Consider the following 21,089-nt stretch of genomic DNA (forward strand, 5'->3'; position numbering starts at 1 on the left):
GTCCAAAGGCGAGGAAAGATTACGGAAATCATGTTCCAGTGTAGAAGCTGCTCATGACGGACCCCCAGCACCTCTCATGATCTGCCTTGCAGGCAACTATTACTTCAACCGCATTCTTTCCCACCAAGCATGATTACCCGTTCGAACCTCTGTACTCCTTTCTGACCGTTCCCCCACTGAAGCCCGGGGGCTTTTCTTAGGAGCTGAATGTGAGCCAAATCCTTTGCAGGGCTATAACTGAAAATAGGTCTGTCCTCTGCAAGCTGACGATAGCGTGTTTGCCCAGGCAGGGCCTGGCGCCGGTGGCGTGGGCATGGGTGACGAGTGGGCTTTGCATATCGAACCCAGCGGCGCACATCACTGCCGCTGCTCACGGCAACGGCACAGCCGGCTCAGAGAGAAGCAGGTGGGCTGGGGGAGGATTGGGATGCTGGCAGCTGGCGCCGTTTTCCAGCGGCGGGGAAGCTGGCCGCAGCCACGGCAACAGTGGCGGCATCTCCCGCCTCGTGCCGAGAACCGGCGGGGGTCAACTTGAGGTCGCATGCCAGCTCAGCTGTGTCTTGGCTAGAGGAACCTGCGCTCAGCTCTGGTTGTGCTGAAAATCGCCACAGCAGACAACAGAAGACATCACAACGACAGGCCATAGAAAACAATCGCCAGAGGATGCAAGAGAAGAAGTCACCTTAGCAGACCTTAGAGAACTCAACATAATGGACCTTAGAAGAAATCACCACAGCAGACCATAGAGGAAGTCACCACAGCAAGCTTTAAAAGAAATCGACGTAGCAGGCCAGAGAAGCAAACAGAACTGTGTAATTTGGTTTAAGATGTTCGGAACACGCATAGGCGAGACAGTGGAGATCTAAATACAAGAAATGCCAGCAAACAAGTACCTGTAGCTAGAAGATATCTCTTAACAACACCAAAAGCAACGCGCGATGAGACAGAGAACACACCGCTAGCCGAAGCCGGAATGCAGAACAGTCAGCATGTTTTCTGAGCAACGGGCCTCTGCCGCAACTGTGCACTTGAGTGAGCATAATCCAAATTACATAATGAGTCATGCGAATGATTATGCAAATAAAAAGATCAGCTTGGTGCTGCTCAGAGAAGAACTAACACTGAAAATACACTCGAGTCATTTAGGGTAATCGCTGCTGATGAAACATACAAATTACACTACTCAGGAAAACACTAAATACTGTATACAGGGAGTAGCTAAGACACAAGCAGTCTAGTTGAAACACATGGCTAAAATATGAGTGATACTCATCTTGATAAGCACATTTTGCCTGCCTTAAAGATAGCTGGGTCATTTTTCTAGATTATAAAAGCAAAGACTTCAGGGGTTTGAGATTTTTAGAAAGCGCTGTGCTCATTCACACACACAACGCAGGCCAAGGGGAAAATGAGCGCAATATGCCAACATAACCTTCCAAAATCCCTTTCCAAACTCACCACCTGCTCCCACTATTTGTGCTGTAGGGCCAATAGGTAGATGAGAATGTGTGTGTGTGTGCGTGTGATGTTTTGCGCAAGTGAGAGTGTGTAAATGCCAGGAGGTCAGTTTCTGAACACTGTTCATCAACATCTACCCTCTAGGGAAAAGGCAGTGCTACAGCACAGACAACAAACACACACACACACACACACACACACACACAGACAGGCGCGCCGTAACTAGTAGCAGTCCACATTAGGTCTGAAACTGTGAAGAACTATTTACATATCTGCCTTTTTTTGCAAGCACATCCGTATTCCTGTCAGATCCCTCATGTCTGTCACCCTCTGTTGCTGGGACTAACAAGCTTGAGTCTGTTGGAGGAAAAATCCTGAGTGTGCATGTCTTCTATCCAGCCCTACACAAACTCAGCAGTGTTAAAAACATGACTGAGATCCCATGTATCAAATATGTCATACAAATGCTCTATAACTCATAAGCTAACGATTTTATGCAGCTTTTTTTTTTTTTCTTTGACTAGTTCCGTAACAGTTCTGATTCAGCCGCACGGGAAATGGGCTTTTAATCCAAGCAGCACCCTACTGATATTAGTATTCTGTATGCTGTCTGGAGGAGGATAAATCTTCACACACAGGAATGAGGCTTGCGGCTCCTGCAATCCCTCAGCATCTTTTGATCTTGTCAAACATTTCCATCTACTTTCGCCCGAAAGGTTAAGTGTAGCGTTCGCCCATCGAGGGTTTGTCTCCCTCTCTCTCTCTCCCTCTGTCTCTCTCTCTCCTGCTCTCGCTCTTCCTCATGCCGAGCGTCTTCCACTGAAGGTCCGTCGAGCTGTCCTGTCGTCTAGTGGCGTGTTCTCCGCTCCCGAACTCTCATTCTCTCTCGCTCGTGTTGGCTCAGGCCACGGGGCTATCGCTCTGAATCACACACAGCTGCCTGGACTCACGGAAGCCATTAGATCAATATTTTACCCACGGAGAGATGAGTAGCAGCAGCAGGAGCAGCAGGAGCAGCAGGAGAGCACCTGCCCTGACAAGCGGGTGAGGGGAAGGGAGACAGAGGGCAAAAGGCAGTGGGCGAGAGACAGGGGGGCAGGAGAGGGGGTTGGTTGGGGGGAGAGACGAGCTCGAGAGCCAGAGCCGGGCCGTGGGGACAGAGGCAGGCTCGCTCAGCAGAAGGAACGCTGGCAGAAAAAAAGACGCATTACGTGGCTGTTCAGGAGCTCCAGCCTTTATGGCTGTGGGCACTGACGTGCTAGTGTAAGAATGATGCTAGAGCCATACCGGAAACCCACAGCACGTGGGCTACTGCCAATAGATGCCATTCTAATTAACAGCGAGCGTGTTTTTAAAAAAAAAAAAAAAAAAAAACAACAACTGTACATCAGTCTAGTGTGATTCAAACATGCACTGAAATTTTTAGGAGTCTGATATCTTCTACAAATGTTCACATGGCATCCAATTTCATGAGGTTCAACACACGGGTGTGCATGAGAAAGGGGTCGGCCTTCAAGAGCAGGGACCGCTGCCTTTTAAATGACAGAGTTGAAACACGGCTTGAAAAAGACCTGCAGAAAACCTTCCTTTCCTTAATGCTTCTTTCTCCTTATCAAGCCAAATAATGGTTCAGACCCACCAACTTCCCCTCTCATGGGTTTTACACACATTTAGAAGTAAGTGATACTGGATCCAGTACCCTTTTTATTCTCATTAGATAGAACTGATATTTAAAAATGCTCAAGTGCTGTGCTTGAGCAACATTTTTGATTACATAAGCACGGACTACTTACAACCCTTTTCTGGGCTAAAAGTGGCCAGTCAGTCAGAAATAGAGCTGCTTTAAATAGTCAGTGAAGAAGGAAGGTCGTGCAATGAAGATTTCCTCTCCCCACTTCAGCTGCGGCAGACAGACAGACAGAGAGACAGGTACGTAGATATCTAGATAGATAGCTAGCTTAATGCACTGATGGATGGATGGATGGATGGATGGATGGAGAGGGAGAGAGAGAGACAGAAAGACTGCAAGCAATAGTAATAAGGGCTAAGGGGACAAAAACACCCTGGAGAATGAGCCTGAGACTGTCTGCAGAGACAGAAAGGCTCCTCAGTACTGACAGACTGTCAGAGTGAGAGGTGCATCTGGGAGACCTCACACAGTGCTGCTTGGTTTATAAACCCCCACACCATTTTCATAGACTCGCACAATTGCATTCTTAGACACTCCCTTTCTCACTCCCCAGCTCACACTCTCTCCAGTTCTGTCTGTCAAACCCTTTAGCGTTCTCCTGTCCAAACAATGCAGCAGCCTCTCACTCTTCCTCCCTGTTAAAATTCTCCGCAGGTAAATACTCTCTCCCCCTCATATTCTTAATAACGTGCACACACGCGCCATTATACGAGTGTTCGCAAGCACCGAGATTTTGCAGTCCGCTGCGCATTTTGTTGTTATTGTTGGGGAAAGGCGGATTTATTCCTGTGGAGGAAAAACCAATAAAGCCGGGCTTACTGGGAAACCCTAAGAGGCTTTCACTACTGCAGAGTCATCAGCCTCACCCTACACACAGGAGCAGGATGATGGCAAGTAATATCGACCCACAGCCACATGGTGAGAAGTGAAGTCCATAAAAGCTCTCACAGGGAGCAGCCACAGGGCATGGGTCCACCCGACTGCCACACCTCTCCTCTCTAAACCGAGGAGAAATATCCCCGACCAACCTCTGCCACACCTCTCCTCTCTAACCGGGAGAGAAATATCCCCGACCAATCGCCAGGGCAACTACACACACCAGAGGAAGTAAGCCATCCTACATTAATGACAGGGTCAGTTGTCAGGGTCAAAGTACAAAAGTGAATGGCCTGAGTTTAACTGAACAGCAGGTGCTGAAACCATAACAGCGGTGCTGCGCTAAGTAGACCTTCACAAGATATGTCTTCTGAAGGTGGTATTAGTTCAGACAGCAGTAATGCAAGCTAAATATATTTTAACTCCAGACTCCTCTGGCTGAACTACATATCTGTTAAAAGCACATTACCTCAAGCTGAATGACCTTTGCCTAGATTATGCCTTTAATTGCAGTCTTATCAGAGCTGAGATCAATGCCACTGATGGCATTGATCTCAGTATGGGCGTACATTATGGTCATAGTATGAGCGTAATATTTCATTTATTTCACAGAGTATGAGCACAGCATTTCCTAACCAAACATTACTCATTTATTTATTGACTTTCTCTGGCCTGAACACAGAGGCCATTCCTTAAACTATCATGGGTGAAAAACAAATGACCAATATGAGGTGATAATCCTTTAAGCTTCTCGCGTTTACCCCCTGCCCAAAATCAGGACTTCTCTGTAAAACCATTTACATTATTCCAATAATACTGGGAAGAGATTATTGTGAAAGGTGTCTTTTAGGCAACACTATCAGAATGTGTAGCATTTTGCATACATCTAGCCTCTACGTCGATGTAGTAAAGTCCTGCGCATCTTCAAAGAGGGATTTAGGCACTAAGTGTTTGTGTTACTGCTGGAGCATTTGCTGCATGGAGCTAATATTTCTCTCCAGATTAAAACATTCTGTCCACATTTCTGATTCTGTTAATCCCCCAAAGCCATCTCCAGAACAATGAAAAACTTGGGCTGTGAGCACAGCAGAAGGATCTTAAAACGCCTGATGTTTGGCCGGGGTGTTTTACGGCACTGTGTTATGAACGTTCGCGGTAATAAAGAACATACGGTCTATGGATTGCGATCCTTTTGCTCATTTAACTCTTCTAAATCTTTTTGCGCCTGAGCTTGATAACAGATTGTCCACAGAACCATCCCATTTACAGGCAAACCACAATATGATCCTGAAATGTATTCCGATGACACAGGAAGAGAACAGGCACGTGTTTAAGTTATGCAGTAGACCAAAAATATTTCATTTGTTCATCATGTTAGAGAAGTCTGGAGGATACTGGTTATAGATCAAAACACCTCAAAACAGGAGAGCTTGTATTGATTAGTCTATAGGGCTAAATCCCCTTTCCTCTGGCTTTGACTTTCCCACACTGCAAAAGGCTATTTTAACTATGTTTAATCAGATATTCCTAGTTTAAATTGTGAGAAATGATTATTAAACACATCAACTCTTTCTTGAGTCCTATATTACAATGGAAAAACAAATAGCTATGTTGTATAGTATGGACACCAAAATGGATAATGAAATAATAAAGGAGAAAAAGACATTAGTTGAAGGCAAAGGCAGGTAACTTAAATGCAGGAATGACTCCTATATTCACACTCTATAGTTGGTCTAAAGGGCCAACAATCTAAAAAACAAATATTGCACAGTTTATTTAGTTAAAGGAAGCAAACGGGTTTACTTAAGCTATATCATACAATGCCGAACAATATTTGAATACATATATTCTCAAAAGATTGATGTGCTGCCTCTTTGGTGAATGATGCTTTAAATAATACACAAGTGATATATTACTAACACCATGGATTTCAATTCCAATCTAGCAAAACTCATAATACAGCCTATGGTTTATAGGGCTTAATATAGCCTAATGGGAGACACTGTTTTCCATTAATTAATTCAGTCATAGTATCTGAAGGGGTTCCAGGGGTCTCTGCTTAATGTAATACAATTGTGTCAAAACAACAGACCATAGCTAGAGGAGCTGTAATTCTTCTTTTTAATCAGGTCACTGGCATTAGGGCCCAGTGGATTTAGCCAAGACCAGTTTTTCAATGCAAGTTCCCCAGACCATAAACAAGGAGCCATATGAAAATATAAAAAAAAAAAAAAGAAGAATCCCGAATGAGCCAGGCGGAGCCTGCCAGTAAAGGGAGGGCAGGTTCTGAACAGCTCGAGGCCACTCACCGTCTCCTCTTTCCTCTGTTATGCACTGGCGGATGGAGTCACTGAGCCCCAGGCTGGCAGCACTGGGCAAGGGACCCAGCAGGGCGGTCAGAGGCACGTGGGTTGAGGCGCTGGGGAGCTCGGCTAGCTCCTTACCTAGCTCCTGGGCCTCTGCACTCCCCTCAGGGCCCTGCTCCAGTTCTGGAAGAACCTGGTTTATGAAGTCCTGGTTGAGGTGCTGGGCTGCTGCCTCCAGCTCCTCGTCTTCCAGGTCCTCTCCCTCTTCAGTAAGCTCAGAGACTCCAGACAGGCTGTCATCGTGGGCCTCTAACACACAGAGGAGATAAAGGGGCGTTCAAAGGACTTGCTGATTTTATAGTCAATTACATGTTTGTCCATTCAAAGTGGCTATCAAATAGTCCTAAAAAAAAAATCTAATCACACATTTAAATTCAGTGTATCCATTCAGTCTCGTGTGATGTTACACAACACTGATTTCCATGCTTCTCTATCAGTGACTTATTTGTTTACAGAAAAACCACACGGTACCTAGTACCTTCATAATCAACCATGAGAAGCAGCACGTGTGAGGACCGAATAAACATGCCTGCACACAGGCCCCCTGTGGTGCACTGCAGTACCTCGCTTGGCGTAGGAGGCATAACTCCCTCTCAGTTTGGGCCTGCTGTTCTCCAGTTCTGTCTCGATCTCGTCCCGGTACGAGCTGATCTCACCTGCGGAGAAAAGCATACGCGCCTCTAACTCAATACCGACAGTCTTGTCCCTGATTCATCATGCCATTACGACTCCCATCTTAAAGCATCACTGAACATGCACATGGTATGTGGTACAGTGGTTCATTAGTGCAAAAGACAGGCCTGAATGATGCCACACAACCTTATCATATGAAGGCAGTGTGATTTAATTGATTCGATGACATACCAAAATGCTTGTTCAACCACAGCAATGCAACTGACAGGGTAAGCCAAGCATAAAAGGTACTTTTTCACAAGACAATCGTACATCGAGACATAAATCAATACCTTATTTTGGTTGTACAAACTAACCTTGATATTCATCGAGTTTCCTGGCCAGCTCTTGTTCCAGCTGAAATAAATGGGCGATTGTTCTGTTAGGAGCACAGCTAAAGAATATGAACCAGATGAAAGCCTTCCAAAACACAGGCGTACTGTCTGTGATGCCTGTGACACAAAACACCCCTTTGCCTCTACAGCATAAATATTAATCAGAGGATAATATCATGTGCATGTTGACCTGTGCAGGTGAGGTCACAGCACCAACCTGCTGCATCTTTAACTTCTTCTGACCGGCAACAAAAGAAGGAGGATCACACTCCTCGTTCAAGTCCACACGCATGAACTCGTCGATGGTGAGGTGACTGGTGGGAGTGTCCTCAAATTCTGTCAGCCTAAAAAGGAACGCAGGTGGACGAGGACAGGGAACGGACAGTGAGGCCACCAGTTTTGCCCGTCATTTTAAATACGGGTGGAACTGATAACAGCTATTATTACATAAGTGCTGACTGGATGTAAACGCGGGGCGTTGACTGTAAAGTGTCCTTGGCTTCTGAGAAACGTGCCATATAGGTGTAACTTCATTCATGTACACACTGCACTAGGTGTTCAATGGAGCATCGTTTGTTCCTTGCTCGCTCAGCATATTACTGCACTCCTTTATACATAACTATTCTGTCATATGCACACTCTCCCTGATGCTTATGTATACACTGCAAAATGTGCAGTTGTATTCTGAGTTGTAATTTCAGCTGTATTAATTTCTCAGTTGTATTCTTTATTAATGTTTTAATAATTACTGATTTTTAATGTATCCTCTCCCTAGCTTTATTTGGCATTTACTACATTATCTGAGGTACCTGTACCAAGAGAAAATCCTTGCATATGTCAAAACATGCAGCAAATAAAGTGATTTCTAAAATCTTTCCAGGGATGTAAAAAAAAAAAAAAGAATTTTCAGATGTACACAGTGCAGTACAGTTAATTAAGGATGGGGAAAAAAATATTAAGAGTATAGAAACCATCCAAAGAGAAATACATAAAAGGTGGCAAGTTTCCAGCATCCTACAGATCCAAATGCAATTTCAATTAGTCCTAAACATAAAAGGAAATGCAATGTGAGGGACGCCAAAAGATGTCTCATCGAGGTGGAGCGCCTACCTCTTCCTGAGAGTGGCCTCACACACCTTCACCACACGAATGACTTCCTTCACCGTGCGACGGAACTCGTGCATGCGGGCTGCCACCAGCAGAGCTGCAACATAAAGAGGTGACCCGTTTCTAGTAGCATATAATCACGCTCAGGCGCAACCTTTCTGTTTACAAATGGTAATGAAAACATGTTTTCTAAGTGCTACTGCATCTTCACATGGCACCTCGATAAAGCCGACAGGACAATCTGAAAAAAAATGCTGCATATAGAATTAGTAAACCCGACCCACATATAGTTTGGCTGCGGTATTGTTTACAAAGTGCATTGAAGTCCTTCAGTAGATGAACACAAAGACAAGCCTCCACATGTCTCATCGCTTCTACTGCCTGCAGTCAGGCTCAGCACGCGTGAAGTGCCTCCACTACATTTACACAGCAACATCTTGCAAAGCTGAGCTCAGCCAATAAATGCTCGCATTCTTGTTGACCACCTTATGCATTTCAAAGAAGGTACTTACTTCACTATTACAATAAAAATGTCTGCACTTTATGCTGCTGATGGACGAATGACAGAGGTTTCTTTGATTTGATCATATCAGTACTTCACTTTCTGCCTTTACTCTACAGCAATCAACTTTAGTTCTGAAGACCGCCCTATAAACATTACCCTTAATTTAATGAGTGATTAATGATGAATAATTAATTTTTCACATATTGCAGAAGTGAATGTCAGAGGGAAAGTGAGACTTGGGAAGAGAGGTCTCTGAGCTTGAGTTGGAGGCAGAGTGTTTGTTTCTGATCCTGGAGCGAGGGTGGGGAACCTCCAGCCTCTGTAAGTACAGTGCAGAGGCCTCTGTCGAACAGGCTGTTCAGCACTGCTCGCTCAGACTGGTTATGCAACGCTGCACCTCTACTCCACTTCCCATGTCACGCTTTAAGCACAGTACGGGTTGGTTTCACTGCTTGGCAAAAGCCCTCAGTGGGGGAACTTCAGTATCATGTCATGACAAATCCCAACTTTGAAGATGCACAAAAGAACATTTGATCTTCCCTCTGGGATTCTCCGAAAAACGATCATGTATTTAAATTGCATATTTAGAAATATGAAGAAATGCTAAACATCCAGGTGACAGAGTGAATAACAACTTGCTTGACAAATGAACATTGAACACCAACAGTGCCATCAGCACCTGCACCGCAGAGTCCGGATGGCCTGCGTCCTGTGTGCATCCAGTCCCTCTTCATTCTCTGCAGAAGCCTCAGTGCAGTCATGGACACCTCATGGGTCTTCTCCCCAAACTCCAACATGTGAGCAAAGCGTGGAATATATAGACATGGATCTACAGATAAAGAACGCATCATCAGAATGGAAGCTAAAGACTAAGTCTTCAAAAGAGTGTTTTCATAGTGAATGGATTTATAGAACAGCCATGTTTTATTGTACTAATAAAACCATACTGACAACAATCATACTCACTACAATTAATTACAAAAGGGTTCAGCAAATGTATATTCAACAGCTGTTGGGTAAAACAAGCAGGCTGACCAATGGGAGACCTCACAAGGAGGACATAACTTTGTGTGAAGCCGGAGCATGGCTTCTCTGAAGGGAGCCCTCAAAGAAGCTTGGTTCAGAGTTGCTCCATGGGAGCAAATATTCCTCACTTACACCTACTTCGAAGTCCTTGGATAAACTCATTCTTCTGAACAACTAAAGTACACACTATTGCTGTCCTAATAACAAGGAAATGAGTTCAGCTCACAAACACACTGAACAATAATCCTGTCTGAGGAAATACTGTGCGGACTCGACCTGCGATTGAGAGATGTATCAGCCACGCAGAAATCTCACAGGACTGCGTCTGTCACTTGCATTTTCCTGACTCATATAGGCAATTTTACACTAAATTACCATATTAATGCACTGAAGCGCAACAGCGAGTGGGCCAACCTTCCTGTACCATCTGTGGAACAGGAAACAATGATTTGAGGAAAATTACATTTCCACGTGTGACAACCCTCCGAAACGCTCTGTACTACACTAAAATAGGAATTGATCTGGAAGCCTCTGTTTCGCGCAGGCTGTTGGGACTGTGCAATGCGTGAGCGTGTGCCTGTCGAAGGCTGATTAAAAAGGTGATGAATGAATGTGGAGAGGCAGGAAGATGTCTAGCAATCAGAGTTGTGAGAAGTTTCAGTTGAACAGAAAACAAAAATGCCTTCACAGAAAAATACACTGCAAATTCCTTAGCCACAACTTCTGATCTCATACAAGCCTAACGCATATATGCTGGAAAAATTTTCTTTATCCATTCTGGAACTAAATCATACAGCAACATAATTGATCTGTTATCTGCTATGTTGTCACCTGCAACAACAAAACTGATCTCAAATAATAACAACTAAATAAGCTTGATGTGATATCGTTACAAAGGCGAAAGCCACCCAACAAACAGCGTAATTTATTGCATAAGTGATTTATATGACATATTTGTCAACGTATTCCTAGGAATCACACGCACAAGAGTCATACAAAACTTTGTCACTTGAAGATATAAGCAAAGCGACGTGACCCTTTTGCTTTAACCTGTAACAGTGGTGAAGCGGCTCAGCATTTCACACAGGAGTTGATGGAAAAAAATGCACTGATGTGGACGTAAATTGATAAATGTGATTTGTAAACCCACAAAGACAAAGCAGGGGCAGTGCCATGTCTATAAAAGACTGCACTGCGTCCTTTAAAAATTAGATTACTGTTTGCTATACATTGGCACAATCGGTCTTTTTACCCTTGAACTTGTGTGATTGCGCAAAAGAAAAGTGGACAGGTATAATGATGATTGCGAATGCGACACTTAAAGAGAAGATATGCGATCGGAGACTCTGGCGGACAAAATAGCTTCATCTAGATTTGTATGATGCTTAAACCGCTTAGCATAGGCCATTCGTTGATAAACCCCTCGAAATGATCCATTTCGTAGCGCCGGGGCCCTCTATTGGAAAGCCGGGAAACCGATCTAGAAACAGGACCTAAGCCCAACCCCCTCTCCCGTAACAGTCTCCGGATTTAACATGGCTCCTGGCTGCGATCGAGCGTCCAGAGACCAAACCTGAATGCATTTCTGTGTCACCTGGGCTGCACTTCACTCAATAAGGTAATGAATTAAAAACTATTTCCAGCTGGAGTTGCAGTCTGGATGTTGGGGCGTTGGGTCTTACGCAAAAACCGAGACTAGCTCGCCTACGGACCGTTTGGGAGAAGTCGTCTGTGAAGACGGTTGTGTACTTTGTGTTTTCACACTGCCGATTTGCCTCAGAGCTTTTCTTTGCGGTACGAGTTGAGCACGTCGTTTCACGTAGGTCCGACAGAAGCTGTAAACTGTTCGCCACTGAACAGTTGTCATTGAGCCGCACTTCGCTGCAGATGTTTATCCCAATGAAGCGCATTATAAACCGTCCGAATGTCGAGTAAACTCAGATATCAAATGTTGATAAACTGCCGCTTGATCTGACTGTATAGTTCCTTCTTTATTCGTACAGTGTTACTGTATTGCATTTGGGATTAACCTCAGTTAGGGCAGTTTTAAAGTAACTTCGGGAATGATTGTGTAGCGTTGCACAAAAACTGAACCTCAAACCAATCCCACGGGTTTTTAAAACGGCAGGTTCAGTTCAACGCACCGATTCTATCTGATGTTCACATTCAATAAACTGCGCATGCAGTGCGGCACGCATTTACGATTTTATGCCTGTATTGGTGCAAATGGTGGCGTGGACGTAGATTGTCAACACTGCTGCAAGAGTTAAATCTGCTTCCTTGGGGTGTACGGGAATATTATGGCGAGAGGAGGCGGGCAAACGCGACCGTGGGCGGCGCCCGGGCGGCTTCTGACGTGTGGCGCATCTGCAACCCTGATTGGCCAGTGCAGAGCTGGGCGTGAGCTAGCGCTACGGAAAAACGGGTCCTCCGGCACGCAGGAGACGCGCAGCGCATCCAGCCGAGCGAGGACGCACTGCGCTTACCGAGAGCAGCAGCCGCAGTGTGGACGTTCATCACGCTCAGCAAAACTCGCGGTTGTCTTCACCTGGGGTTCTGTGATCATCTCAACGATTCTGCATCGTAGCAGCACATTTGTGTGGGTTTTTTTTTTTTTTTTTTTTAAATCGTGGATTTACAGCTTGAATGTTTTCTCAAGTCAGGGATGCAATGAGAAGGAGGAAAAAAGTATTCGCCATGGAGTAATTCCGCCGGAGGGACGCGTTTATGTTCCCGCGTATGTCTGCACCGTTACAGCGAAGAGACGAGTGTTGCGTAGGCTACATCCCATGTGAAACACGGACGTAATGCAGAATTAAATTATAGGACGCGTTATTCAATAAACCTGCCTTTTGATTACTTGAGAGTGGTGGATTTATTTGCTGATGCCAACACCTCCAGATTGCCTGTATGGCCGGATCATGAAGTTTTTGACGTTTTTCCTTTTACTTCCAGAAACCCTGAAAAGGACTAGAAAGAGTGGGAAACAGACCGGCAAGCTGCCAGTATGCTATGAGATCGTGACTTTGTCTTTGAAGAAGAAGATGGCTGCAGAACTTTATCCTGCCAGCATAAATACAAACCTACCAAATAGTAACGGCACAGCAGTAACTGCTGCCAGCAAAAAGACGATCGTTCAGGTGCCCCAAACGGTAACCACGCCGACAGCGACCGCCACCCAGCAGAACATAAACAACAACAACGTCGAGACCGCCAGTTGGCAATCTACTCATCCGACACTGCGGGAAAGGTAGGGGTGCTCTTAATAGCTGTGAGATTTCTGTGGTTAAGTGTTAAGCGTAGACAAGCCTTGTAACAATTGTCCTCTTCTTTCCAGGAATGCTCTGATGTTCAACAACGAACTCATGGCGGATGTTCATTTTATCGTGGGTCCCCCGGGCCAGTCAGAAAAAGTTCCAGCTCATAAGGTGAATAAACGTTGATTCTCGCGTCACTTTCGGGTCAGTTAGTCGGTTACGGACTAGGTTTAATTCCACGTGTTTTCCGTTTGCTCGTTCAGTATGTGTTGGCTGTGGGGAGTTCCGTGTTCGGTGCCATGTTCTACGGGGATCTCGCTGAGGGCAAATCTGAGATTCATATTCCTGACGTGGAGCCTGCTGCATTTTTAATCCTATTGAAGTAAGCTTTCTAACTAATGACAGATGCGTTTGTAGTCATCTTGGTATTTATTTAAACGATTTATGCGGCTGGAATCCTACATATTGCAAAATAATTATGTGAATCCTTATGAGCTTTGGGTCCAATATTTCCCTCTGCAGATACCTGTACAGTGATGAGATTGAACTGGAGGCTGACACGGTGCTGGCCACTCTGTATGCCGCCAAGAAATATATAGTGCCTGCCCTGGCCAAGGCCTGCGTCACCTTCCTGGAGACAAGCCTGGAGGCCAAGAATGCCTGTGTGCTGCTGTCCCAGAGCCGGCTGTTTGAGGAGCCTGAGCTCACGCAGCGCTGCTGGGAGGTGATCGACGCCCAAGCTGAACTGGCCCTCCGTTCAGAGGGCTTCTGTGAGATCGACCTGCAGACCCTGGAGATCATCCTGAAGCGGGAGACCCTCAACACCCACGAGGCGGTGGTCTTCCAGGCTGTCCTGGACTGGGCTGTCGCTGAGTGCAAACGGCAGGGACTGGGCCCCACGGCCCGCAACAAGAGGGCCGTACTGGGCAAGGCCCTCTACCTCGTGCGTGTCCCGACCATGACGCTGCAGGAGTTTGCGGACGGTGCGGCGCAGTCGGACGTGCTGACGCTGGAGGAGACGCACGACGTGTTCCTGTGGTACACGGCGGCCAACAAGCCCAAGCTGGACTTCCCAATGGCACCGCGCAAGGGCCTGACGCCGCAACGCTGCCACCGCTTCCAGTCGTCCGCGTACCGCAGCAACCAGTGGCGCTACCGCGGACGCTGCGATAGCATCCAGTTCGCTGTGGACAAGCGAATCTTCATCGCCGGCCTGGGCCTCTACGGCTCCAGCGGCGGCAAGGCAGAGTACAGCGTCAAGATCGAACTGAAGCGCCAGGGTGTGACGCTGGCTCAGAACCTGACCAAGTTCGTCTCGGACGGCTCGAGCAACACCTTCTCCGTGTGGTTTGAGCACCCGGTGCAGGTGGAGCAGGACGCATTCTACACGGTCAGTGCTGTGCTGGACGGCAACGAGCTCAGCTACTTTGGGCAGGAGGGCATGACGGAGGTGCAGTGCGGGAAGGTGACCTTTCAGTTCCAGTGCTCGTCGGACAGCACTAACGGAACCGGGGTACAGGGGGGCCAGATCCCAGAGCTGGTGTTCTACGCGTGAAAAACGTGTGGATGGCAGTACCGGTGCACTTCCCGCCCACTGGATTCGGATGCAGTGAACACATGGGGGAGTACAGGGTCCCAAGAGACTCTTGCCTTCTTTTCAATGTAGCAGTGGAGGATTGGATAGCAAAGTCTTTTCATGCTGAAACTGACTTTTCTCCCAAGAGCCTGAGTGAAGGAATTCTCCTCTGCTTTATTTATTGAGAAAAGTATATTTGATTTAATTATTGATGCTGCGGCATGCAGACATATATATATGAACAAAGAAATGGATGTATTGCACTCTTGGTGGCTCGTTACCACTGGTGTGTTTTTGTACATAACCTGAGGGTAATTTGTTTACAGCTTGATGCTGACTGACAAATGAAATGTCTTGTATTAGTGCGCAGATTACTAAACTGCAGATTATAAAAGTTTTGTGACTCAAACTGAAAAGGTGTCACCCTGCTTTATTGTTTGACTTGTGGGTATTTATGTCCTAATGCGGGATAATGACTGCTAAATGTCAAAACAGTCTTGCGTCCTGAAGGGGTCTGTACGAACAGGACCAACGGAAAGAGCTCAGACACACATTAGCATATTTGCTTTTTCTTAAAATCACCTCAGCTACCTTCTTAAGGTTAGAACACAAACATTTGGGCTCTGACACAAGTGTTAAAGCAAAAAACCCGCAGCGAACCTGAACTCTGTTAATGAGACAATGACTCTTGTGCATGGATTAAATATCTTCATAGCCTGCATAAAGAACCCAGTTTCCTTGCCAGACTGCAGGGGAAATTGAATAGGGGGATCGTTTGAATTTATCCCAAAGAATCTGCTGCACTGCTGTTTGAATTCTAATTGAGGTTTTAGTAAACACGGAGCAGATGCAAGTTGGTAAAATGTCAGATTTTCGACAGGCAACCATCTGAACATGAAATTGGAACACACGGAAAGCCACAAATCAGGCTGTGGGCTGGGATTACACCAAGGCGTTAATATTAAGATGGTCCCAGTTGGTAAAAAAAAAACTCCCGGTGCCTTTTGCTCCTTCTATTTCCACTGTTCCAAAAATCAACCAAAGCTGGATCAGAAAGGCACCATGACGCAGTGCCCCCTATGTGCTCCAGGACAGACTGCACCTCATCTCTCCATGTTTTCTTTTAAACAGTTGGGAAATACATTTTCAGTAATTTCCTGGTGACCTGGTGGCGTTACAAAAAAGTAAAGGTCTATGCAATAGAGAACATGACCACTTCCACCAGTAAGTGCAGAATTTAAATTAGATTAAATGTTTTAGCCATTTAGCAGCAAAAAATAAAATGACTGCATAGTAGCACATTTTCCATGAGTCACGGCTTTAGTTTAGACACTGCCTGACATATGCTACCTTATTCATCTGACCAAGCCTGGCATGTACGACTGATTTAACAGAAGAACCCATCTCTGTGGTTACAGACATCCATCAGGACAGCTGGCTTTGCACATATGGACAAGTAAAACAGAACTTTACCAACAGCAGGAGCGTTGATGCAGAGTTCCCTGGCCAGGAGCAGGAAAGTCTTCCCTAGTATATACACATTCACCTGAGGAAAATAGATGGGAAAAATGAATCTGGTCTTTGCAATCACATTTATCTAAATCTTATTTTAGAGTTTCTAAGTATCTGTCATGCAACACGGCAAACAACATTTCTTCAGACAACCATTATACTATTGTGCTGTTATACAGTATTAGTTACCATTAGCAATTTCCACACCTTTCAAATTTTGTTGTTCACTGCTTATACCAAAATAGTTCCTGGCTGAGTTTGCACATTGTCATTTCTCCTCCTGCAGCCCAGCTTTGAACAGCACACAACACGTTCATAGCTCTTTAGGCAACCCACATTCACAGAGTTCATGAACTCAGCAGCGGGTCTCTAGTTATGCCCAGCAGGGTGGGGTGATGTCAGAGCTGGGCGTGGCTGCACTTGCTTGGGATTCATAGCATATTTCATCTAGGCTCTAATCCATGTACTTAAGAGCCACAGAACGCCAGAAAGGGTTCAAGGGTCCATACGGCTAGGACAGCTGGGGGAGTTAAAATAAGTGTAACACCAACTATGTAGCCCTGAAATACCTCTGCCTGGAACCACACGTATTAGTCTGTGCAGTATATGGTGCACACAGGCTTGATTTGGCAAACAACCATTTGGTATTACAGTAACAGTCAAATATCTGCTTTTTCGAACTATATACAGAATGTCTGGTATTGTATTCCAATTCAGTTCAGTTGAGGGTTTTCATTTACACAGCAGTGTCTACTTAGACCACTGCCTCATTCTCAGTGGAGCCTTGTTATAAATACCTGGCACTTAAAAATCTGAAACCTAACTTTATATCAAAAATTCAGATGTACAAGATAAAACATGCAACTTTACAGCGACCTACATTTCAATAACTTTCCAGACAGCAAATTAACCTGAGCATAGTGTTGTATTTCACAAAATAGGTGTCTAAGTTCCTATTTTGATTCAGTAAGTTCATTAAAGGCCTAATAAAACATCTGAAAGCCAACCTGTAAGAGATCACTCAGGTCCAGTAGCATGTCTGAAGGTGAGTTAAGGAAGGACAAAGCAAAGCGACTGCAACTTCTACCATCAGAAGGCATGCAGTGTAAGCAATCAACACACAAAGAGCCAACAAACACTTTACTATTACCTCAAAAGACATTGCAAACATTTTCACTGCTTATCCTCACCCATTAATGTCATATATACAAATCCGATAATTCCCATTTAATAACTGTCACTTTGGATTAGTTAGTTTAATCGGTCCCAGGCCACCTGAGGCAAAGCATCAGAGAAGAAGGTATTCGCCACCTCTATCCTTTACCACCCATCTGGCACACATCCACACACCTGTGGCACGTCTCCATGGTGACTGATGCCCTTTAAGTACAGCAGGGAGAGATTAGTACCGCTGAAAGCGAAAGGCTAATCCCGTCTTACCAAGAGATAGCAAAGGTGATCAGTCTAAGGGCCTTAATTACAGCGGCGATCTTGATATGGGCAACTCGTTGCTCTGGGAGAGAGTTGCTTACGGTCCCCGAGGAAAATCCGCATGCGAGCTATGCAAATCCAGGGAGGCAGGCCTGGTGATGCCAATCACACAGCCGAGCACAGTGTGACTTGAACGGACCTTGGCAGCTAGCAATGCACAGCGAAGTTTAATGGACAGCTGAAGCCTGCGCTAAAGCTGAGGAGATTAGCTGGAGCCTAACCTGACTGCAGAATGAGCCCTGCCCAGGCCTCTGGGGCAGGCAACCACACCCCAGTGGAAGCAAATCAAGCACAACAGCTATGAGACCAGAGCATGAGCAGGCATACAGGGCACTGTGTGGATATATCTGCGCGTTGTGGTGGGCGTGTGTGTGTGTGTGTGTGTGTGTGTGTGTGTGTGTGTGTGTGCGTATACATACACATACATCTGAGAGATGTGGGACAGTACCATTCTGGCATAATTTTAGAAAAGCCGTACCATTCTGGCATAATTTGAGAGCAGAGCTGTTACAGACAGCTTCTTTGACATCCTTTCTCCCTGTCAGCGTGTTATCGCGTAGACCTGAGTGTCCTTTCATACTGTAGCTCGCAGCGGCTAATGAGCGCTACAGCAGTCCCTCTCAGAAAACCCTTTCATTTGCACATTAAGGCCCAGTAGGCATGCGTTTATGTTTAGAAGAAGAAACGTGCAGGTTTCTTGACTGGCATTGTTGGAGTCTTGGAGTATTCTCAGCCCCAGCAGACATCATCACACTCCTGAAGGGCATAATAATTAGCTGATGAGTTGAGTCTTGTGTGGTGGAGTGTGGGAAAGACCGCACTGCGCAGTGCGGTAGCCCTGGATAAGAATGAACAATGCTGCTCTGAGCGTCTAACCGCATAAGGCAAACGTGTCCAAATTAACTCAACTGCTATAGGATGCCGAATACAAAAGGTACAGCAATTTAGAAATCATACTTTTTTTCATATAGCACTAATTGTGATTAAGTATTGTGGTAGCCCGAGTTAATTAAAGCTGGAGCATGTTCTATTTATAATCTTTTCTACAAAAATGTAAAACTGAGTGTTAGCGCAAACTACCAGAAACAGTCTGAGAATGAAACTCAGAAGTTTTGATTGGTAAGTAAAAAATCATGATTGTATGTGATTATATTGCTAATGGCACAGTGACTACACCCTATTATTGGCATATATTTAACGACCAATATCAAATGTAACAGCTTTCGCAGCACCTCACAGCAAATAACATAGGTCTTCATTCCATTTAAGTGTCACAGACTCTGGGCACTTTTTACGTCCCAGCTGTGCACGATAGCAAGGACTGCCACAACTGTGCTACTGCGTCTGCAAAAGAGAGCAGATGGGACTGTATTGCATGGTCTAATGGGATGAGGTGCACGGAAAGGTGGAAGTCCTGGAGGTGTAGTAAACAGTCTCCTGCTCCCCCCAGCATGGCTGCTTCCTGCCCGGCACGCCGTGGGACCCTCTCCCGATACTGCTGCTTTTCAGGTCATTAGAGACAATACACACACTGTGTCCCAGTTGCTGTCTGCAGTGATGAAGCATTAGAGTAGGCCTTTCTATTGCCATGGTGATTGTGAGTGCATTTACTTTAGTGTAGGAAATGATCATTTACGCACGAGACAGTGTTCTGCACTGTGCTGGGACCTGGCCCGGGGCCTGTCCGGGTGAGGATACGGGGTGTGCCCTCCGTTCGGCAGACCAGGTACAGGCAGGCAGCTATGACGTGGGTCATCTTGCGGCCCCTCGTCAGGTGCTTGCTCACCACCATCTTGAAGAAGTTGAAGGCTGTGTCGAGACAGTGCTGGTTCAGCTGCAACTGACTGCCCAGGCTGTGTATTTGCCGTTTCCCTGGAGATAGGACATGCGCACACATACAAATCGAGGCATGACTTCACGTGCAGGTGTTTGGTTTTCCAGTAGCAATGATGTCATGAGAACAGTGTGCATCTAGACAGGCTAATGGAGTTTGGAGGGGAAAAAAAACACACGTTTGTCTGGGCAGAGAGACAGCTGTTTTACTCCCTGGAGTGACACTATATGCAACCTTGTCTGACTCTCACACACACTCCCAGACGTTCACTGGTTCGCTCATTCGCACACTCACTTCTTGCCCGGTAGTAATTCATTTCACATGTCTAATAAATCAGACTACACCAAATCCCACAGGATGTCTGCGTGTGTTTAGCACAGGGAAATCAGCACTTAAGTCCATGGCACACTATCTGGTCAGTAATTGGCTTAACACGTCTCTTCCCGAGAACCCCCAATTTCAGATCAAAATGGGCAACATGGAGCAAGTGCAGTGGGTGTGGACACGCACTGCACCATCTGTCGTTGGCAGAGGGAGTCAGGTAGAAGAGCCCCAAAGCAGTCGCAAGGAAGAGACCGAGACAAACAAAGGCAAGGAGTCCGTCCCTCGGCTCCCCGGTGTGGCTGATCAGCTGCCAAACGGACAGCAAAACCGGCATGCCACGCAGCAGAAATAGCCCACAAGGCTGTGAAGAGCATAATCCCTCCGTCTCATGGCCACCGCCTGGCCTGTCCTTCCACACCCTCCTCCTCAGCGTCACACGAGCCACGGGATTAACGCACAGGGTCGCCTCCCTGAGGCACGTGTCCCTGCACGGCCGTGAGATTACAGAACCGCAGCAACGCTGGCTTTCTCACTGGGGCCTTGGAGCTGCTAGGACGTTGACAGAATTCTGTTAGTGTCTTACTGGACACTCCCAGGAAGTAGACTCAGAGACCTGACAGGACTAAAAAAGATTATTATACCCAGATCATTTATCAGAAGGTCTGTTCTTAATTTGGTAGCTACTTTACTGTCCCAGATTCTATCAATTGAAATGTGAATGTTAAAAACATTAATTGTAGCAAGGTATTGGATGTTTACGTAATGGAAGTGTAACATAATGGTATGGCCCATAAACCTTGCACCTACCGAGTTTGCACCTTGTATATACATGTATACATGTGTCAGGTTTCTATTTAGACCACTATTAAAATGGTCTTCAAAATCGTTTTAATATAGCTTGTGCTTTTGTAGAATAACTGACATTTTTCTAGCACAGAATTGTGACCAATCTCCACTGAGTTCCACTGAAAGTCAAGAGCATTCAAACGAATGTGACAACCGAAATAACATGCTCTTTGGAGACCATAAAAGGCAGCTCTTTGTGAAAAATATTTACAAT

The 21,089-nt window shown here is 45.7% G+C and overlaps 2 protein-coding genes across 7 annotated transcripts in view; one reads left to right on the forward strand and one right to left on the reverse strand.

The window, feature by feature from the left end:
- brf1b (BRF1 RNA polymerase III transcription initiation factor subunit b) overlaps window positions 1-21,089 on the reverse strand; it is a 42,591-nt gene that overhangs the window by 18,131 nt on the left and 3,371 nt on the right. For 3 of the 4 annotated variants that reach the window (XR_004775810.1, XM_035524414.1, XM_035524415.1), the window contains exons 4-12: window positions 19,570-19,743; window positions 17,388-17,419; window positions 16,342-16,414; window positions 9,689-9,838; window positions 8,508-8,601; window positions 7,615-7,741; window positions 7,380-7,419; window positions 6,954-7,046; window positions 6,334-6,639 (exon numbers count right to left, since the gene is read on the reverse strand). Coding sequence is in view for 3 of the 4 variants with exons in the window: in XM_035524414.1 (XP_035380307.1) it covers window positions 6,334-6,639; window positions 6,954-7,046; window positions 7,380-7,419; window positions 7,615-7,741; window positions 8,508-8,601; window positions 9,689-9,838; window positions 16,342-16,414; window positions 17,388-17,419; window positions 19,570-19,743 (1,089 nt within the window). In the remaining variant the exon portion in view is untranslated. Of the gene's footprint in view, window positions 1-6,333; window positions 6,640-6,953; window positions 7,047-7,379; window positions 7,420-7,614; window positions 7,742-8,507; window positions 8,602-9,688; window positions 9,839-16,341; window positions 16,415-17,387; window positions 17,420-19,511; window positions 19,744-21,089 lie in introns of those variants that run through there. The other variant, XM_035524416.1, reaches the window with a different exon arrangement.
- On the forward strand, window positions 11,544-15,284 carry btbd6b (BTB (POZ) domain containing 6b). 3 transcript variants are annotated; one of them, XM_027011607.2, is made up of 5 exons: window positions 11,544-11,653; window positions 12,991-13,285; window positions 13,373-13,463; window positions 13,556-13,674; window positions 13,815-15,284. In XM_027011607.2, exons 2-5 carry the CDS (start codon window positions 13,080-13,082, stop codon window positions 14,845-14,847), a joined length of 1,449 nt encoding a protein of 482 aa, XP_026867408.2. In that variant the 5' UTR covers window positions 11,544-11,653; window positions 12,991-13,079; the 3' UTR covers window positions 14,848-15,284. The 3 variants fall into 3 exon arrangements, with proteins under 3 accessions (XP_026867408.2, XP_026867409.2, XP_026867407.2); XM_027011608.2 differs by lacking the exon at window positions 11,544-11,653 and adding an exon at window positions 12,464-12,634; XM_027011606.2 differs by lacking the exon at window positions 11,544-11,653 and having other exon boundaries at window positions 12,641-13,285.

Source organism: Electrophorus electricus, chromosome 3 (assembly GCF_013358815.1).
Source record: "Electrophorus electricus isolate fEleEle1 chromosome 3, fEleEle1.pri, whole genome shotgun sequence".
Lineage (NCBI taxonomy): Eukaryota > Metazoa > Chordata > Actinopteri > Gymnotiformes > Gymnotidae > Electrophorus > Electrophorus electricus.

Bases quoted from the DNA above. Each gene is read 5' to 3' on its own strand.
- btbd6b (XM_027011606.2), top strand. From the start codon at position 12,921: ATGCCAACACCTCCAGATTGCCTGTATGGCCGGATCATGAAGTTTTTG. The intron at 13,286-13,372 runs GTAGGGGTGCTC...TCTTCTTTCCAG, and splicing joins CATCCGACACTGCGGGAAAG to GAATGCTCTGATGTTCAACA. The intron at 13,675-13,814 runs GTAAGCTTTCTA...TTCCCTCTGCAG, and splicing joins GCATTTTTAATCCTATTGAA to ATACCTGTACAGTGATGAGA.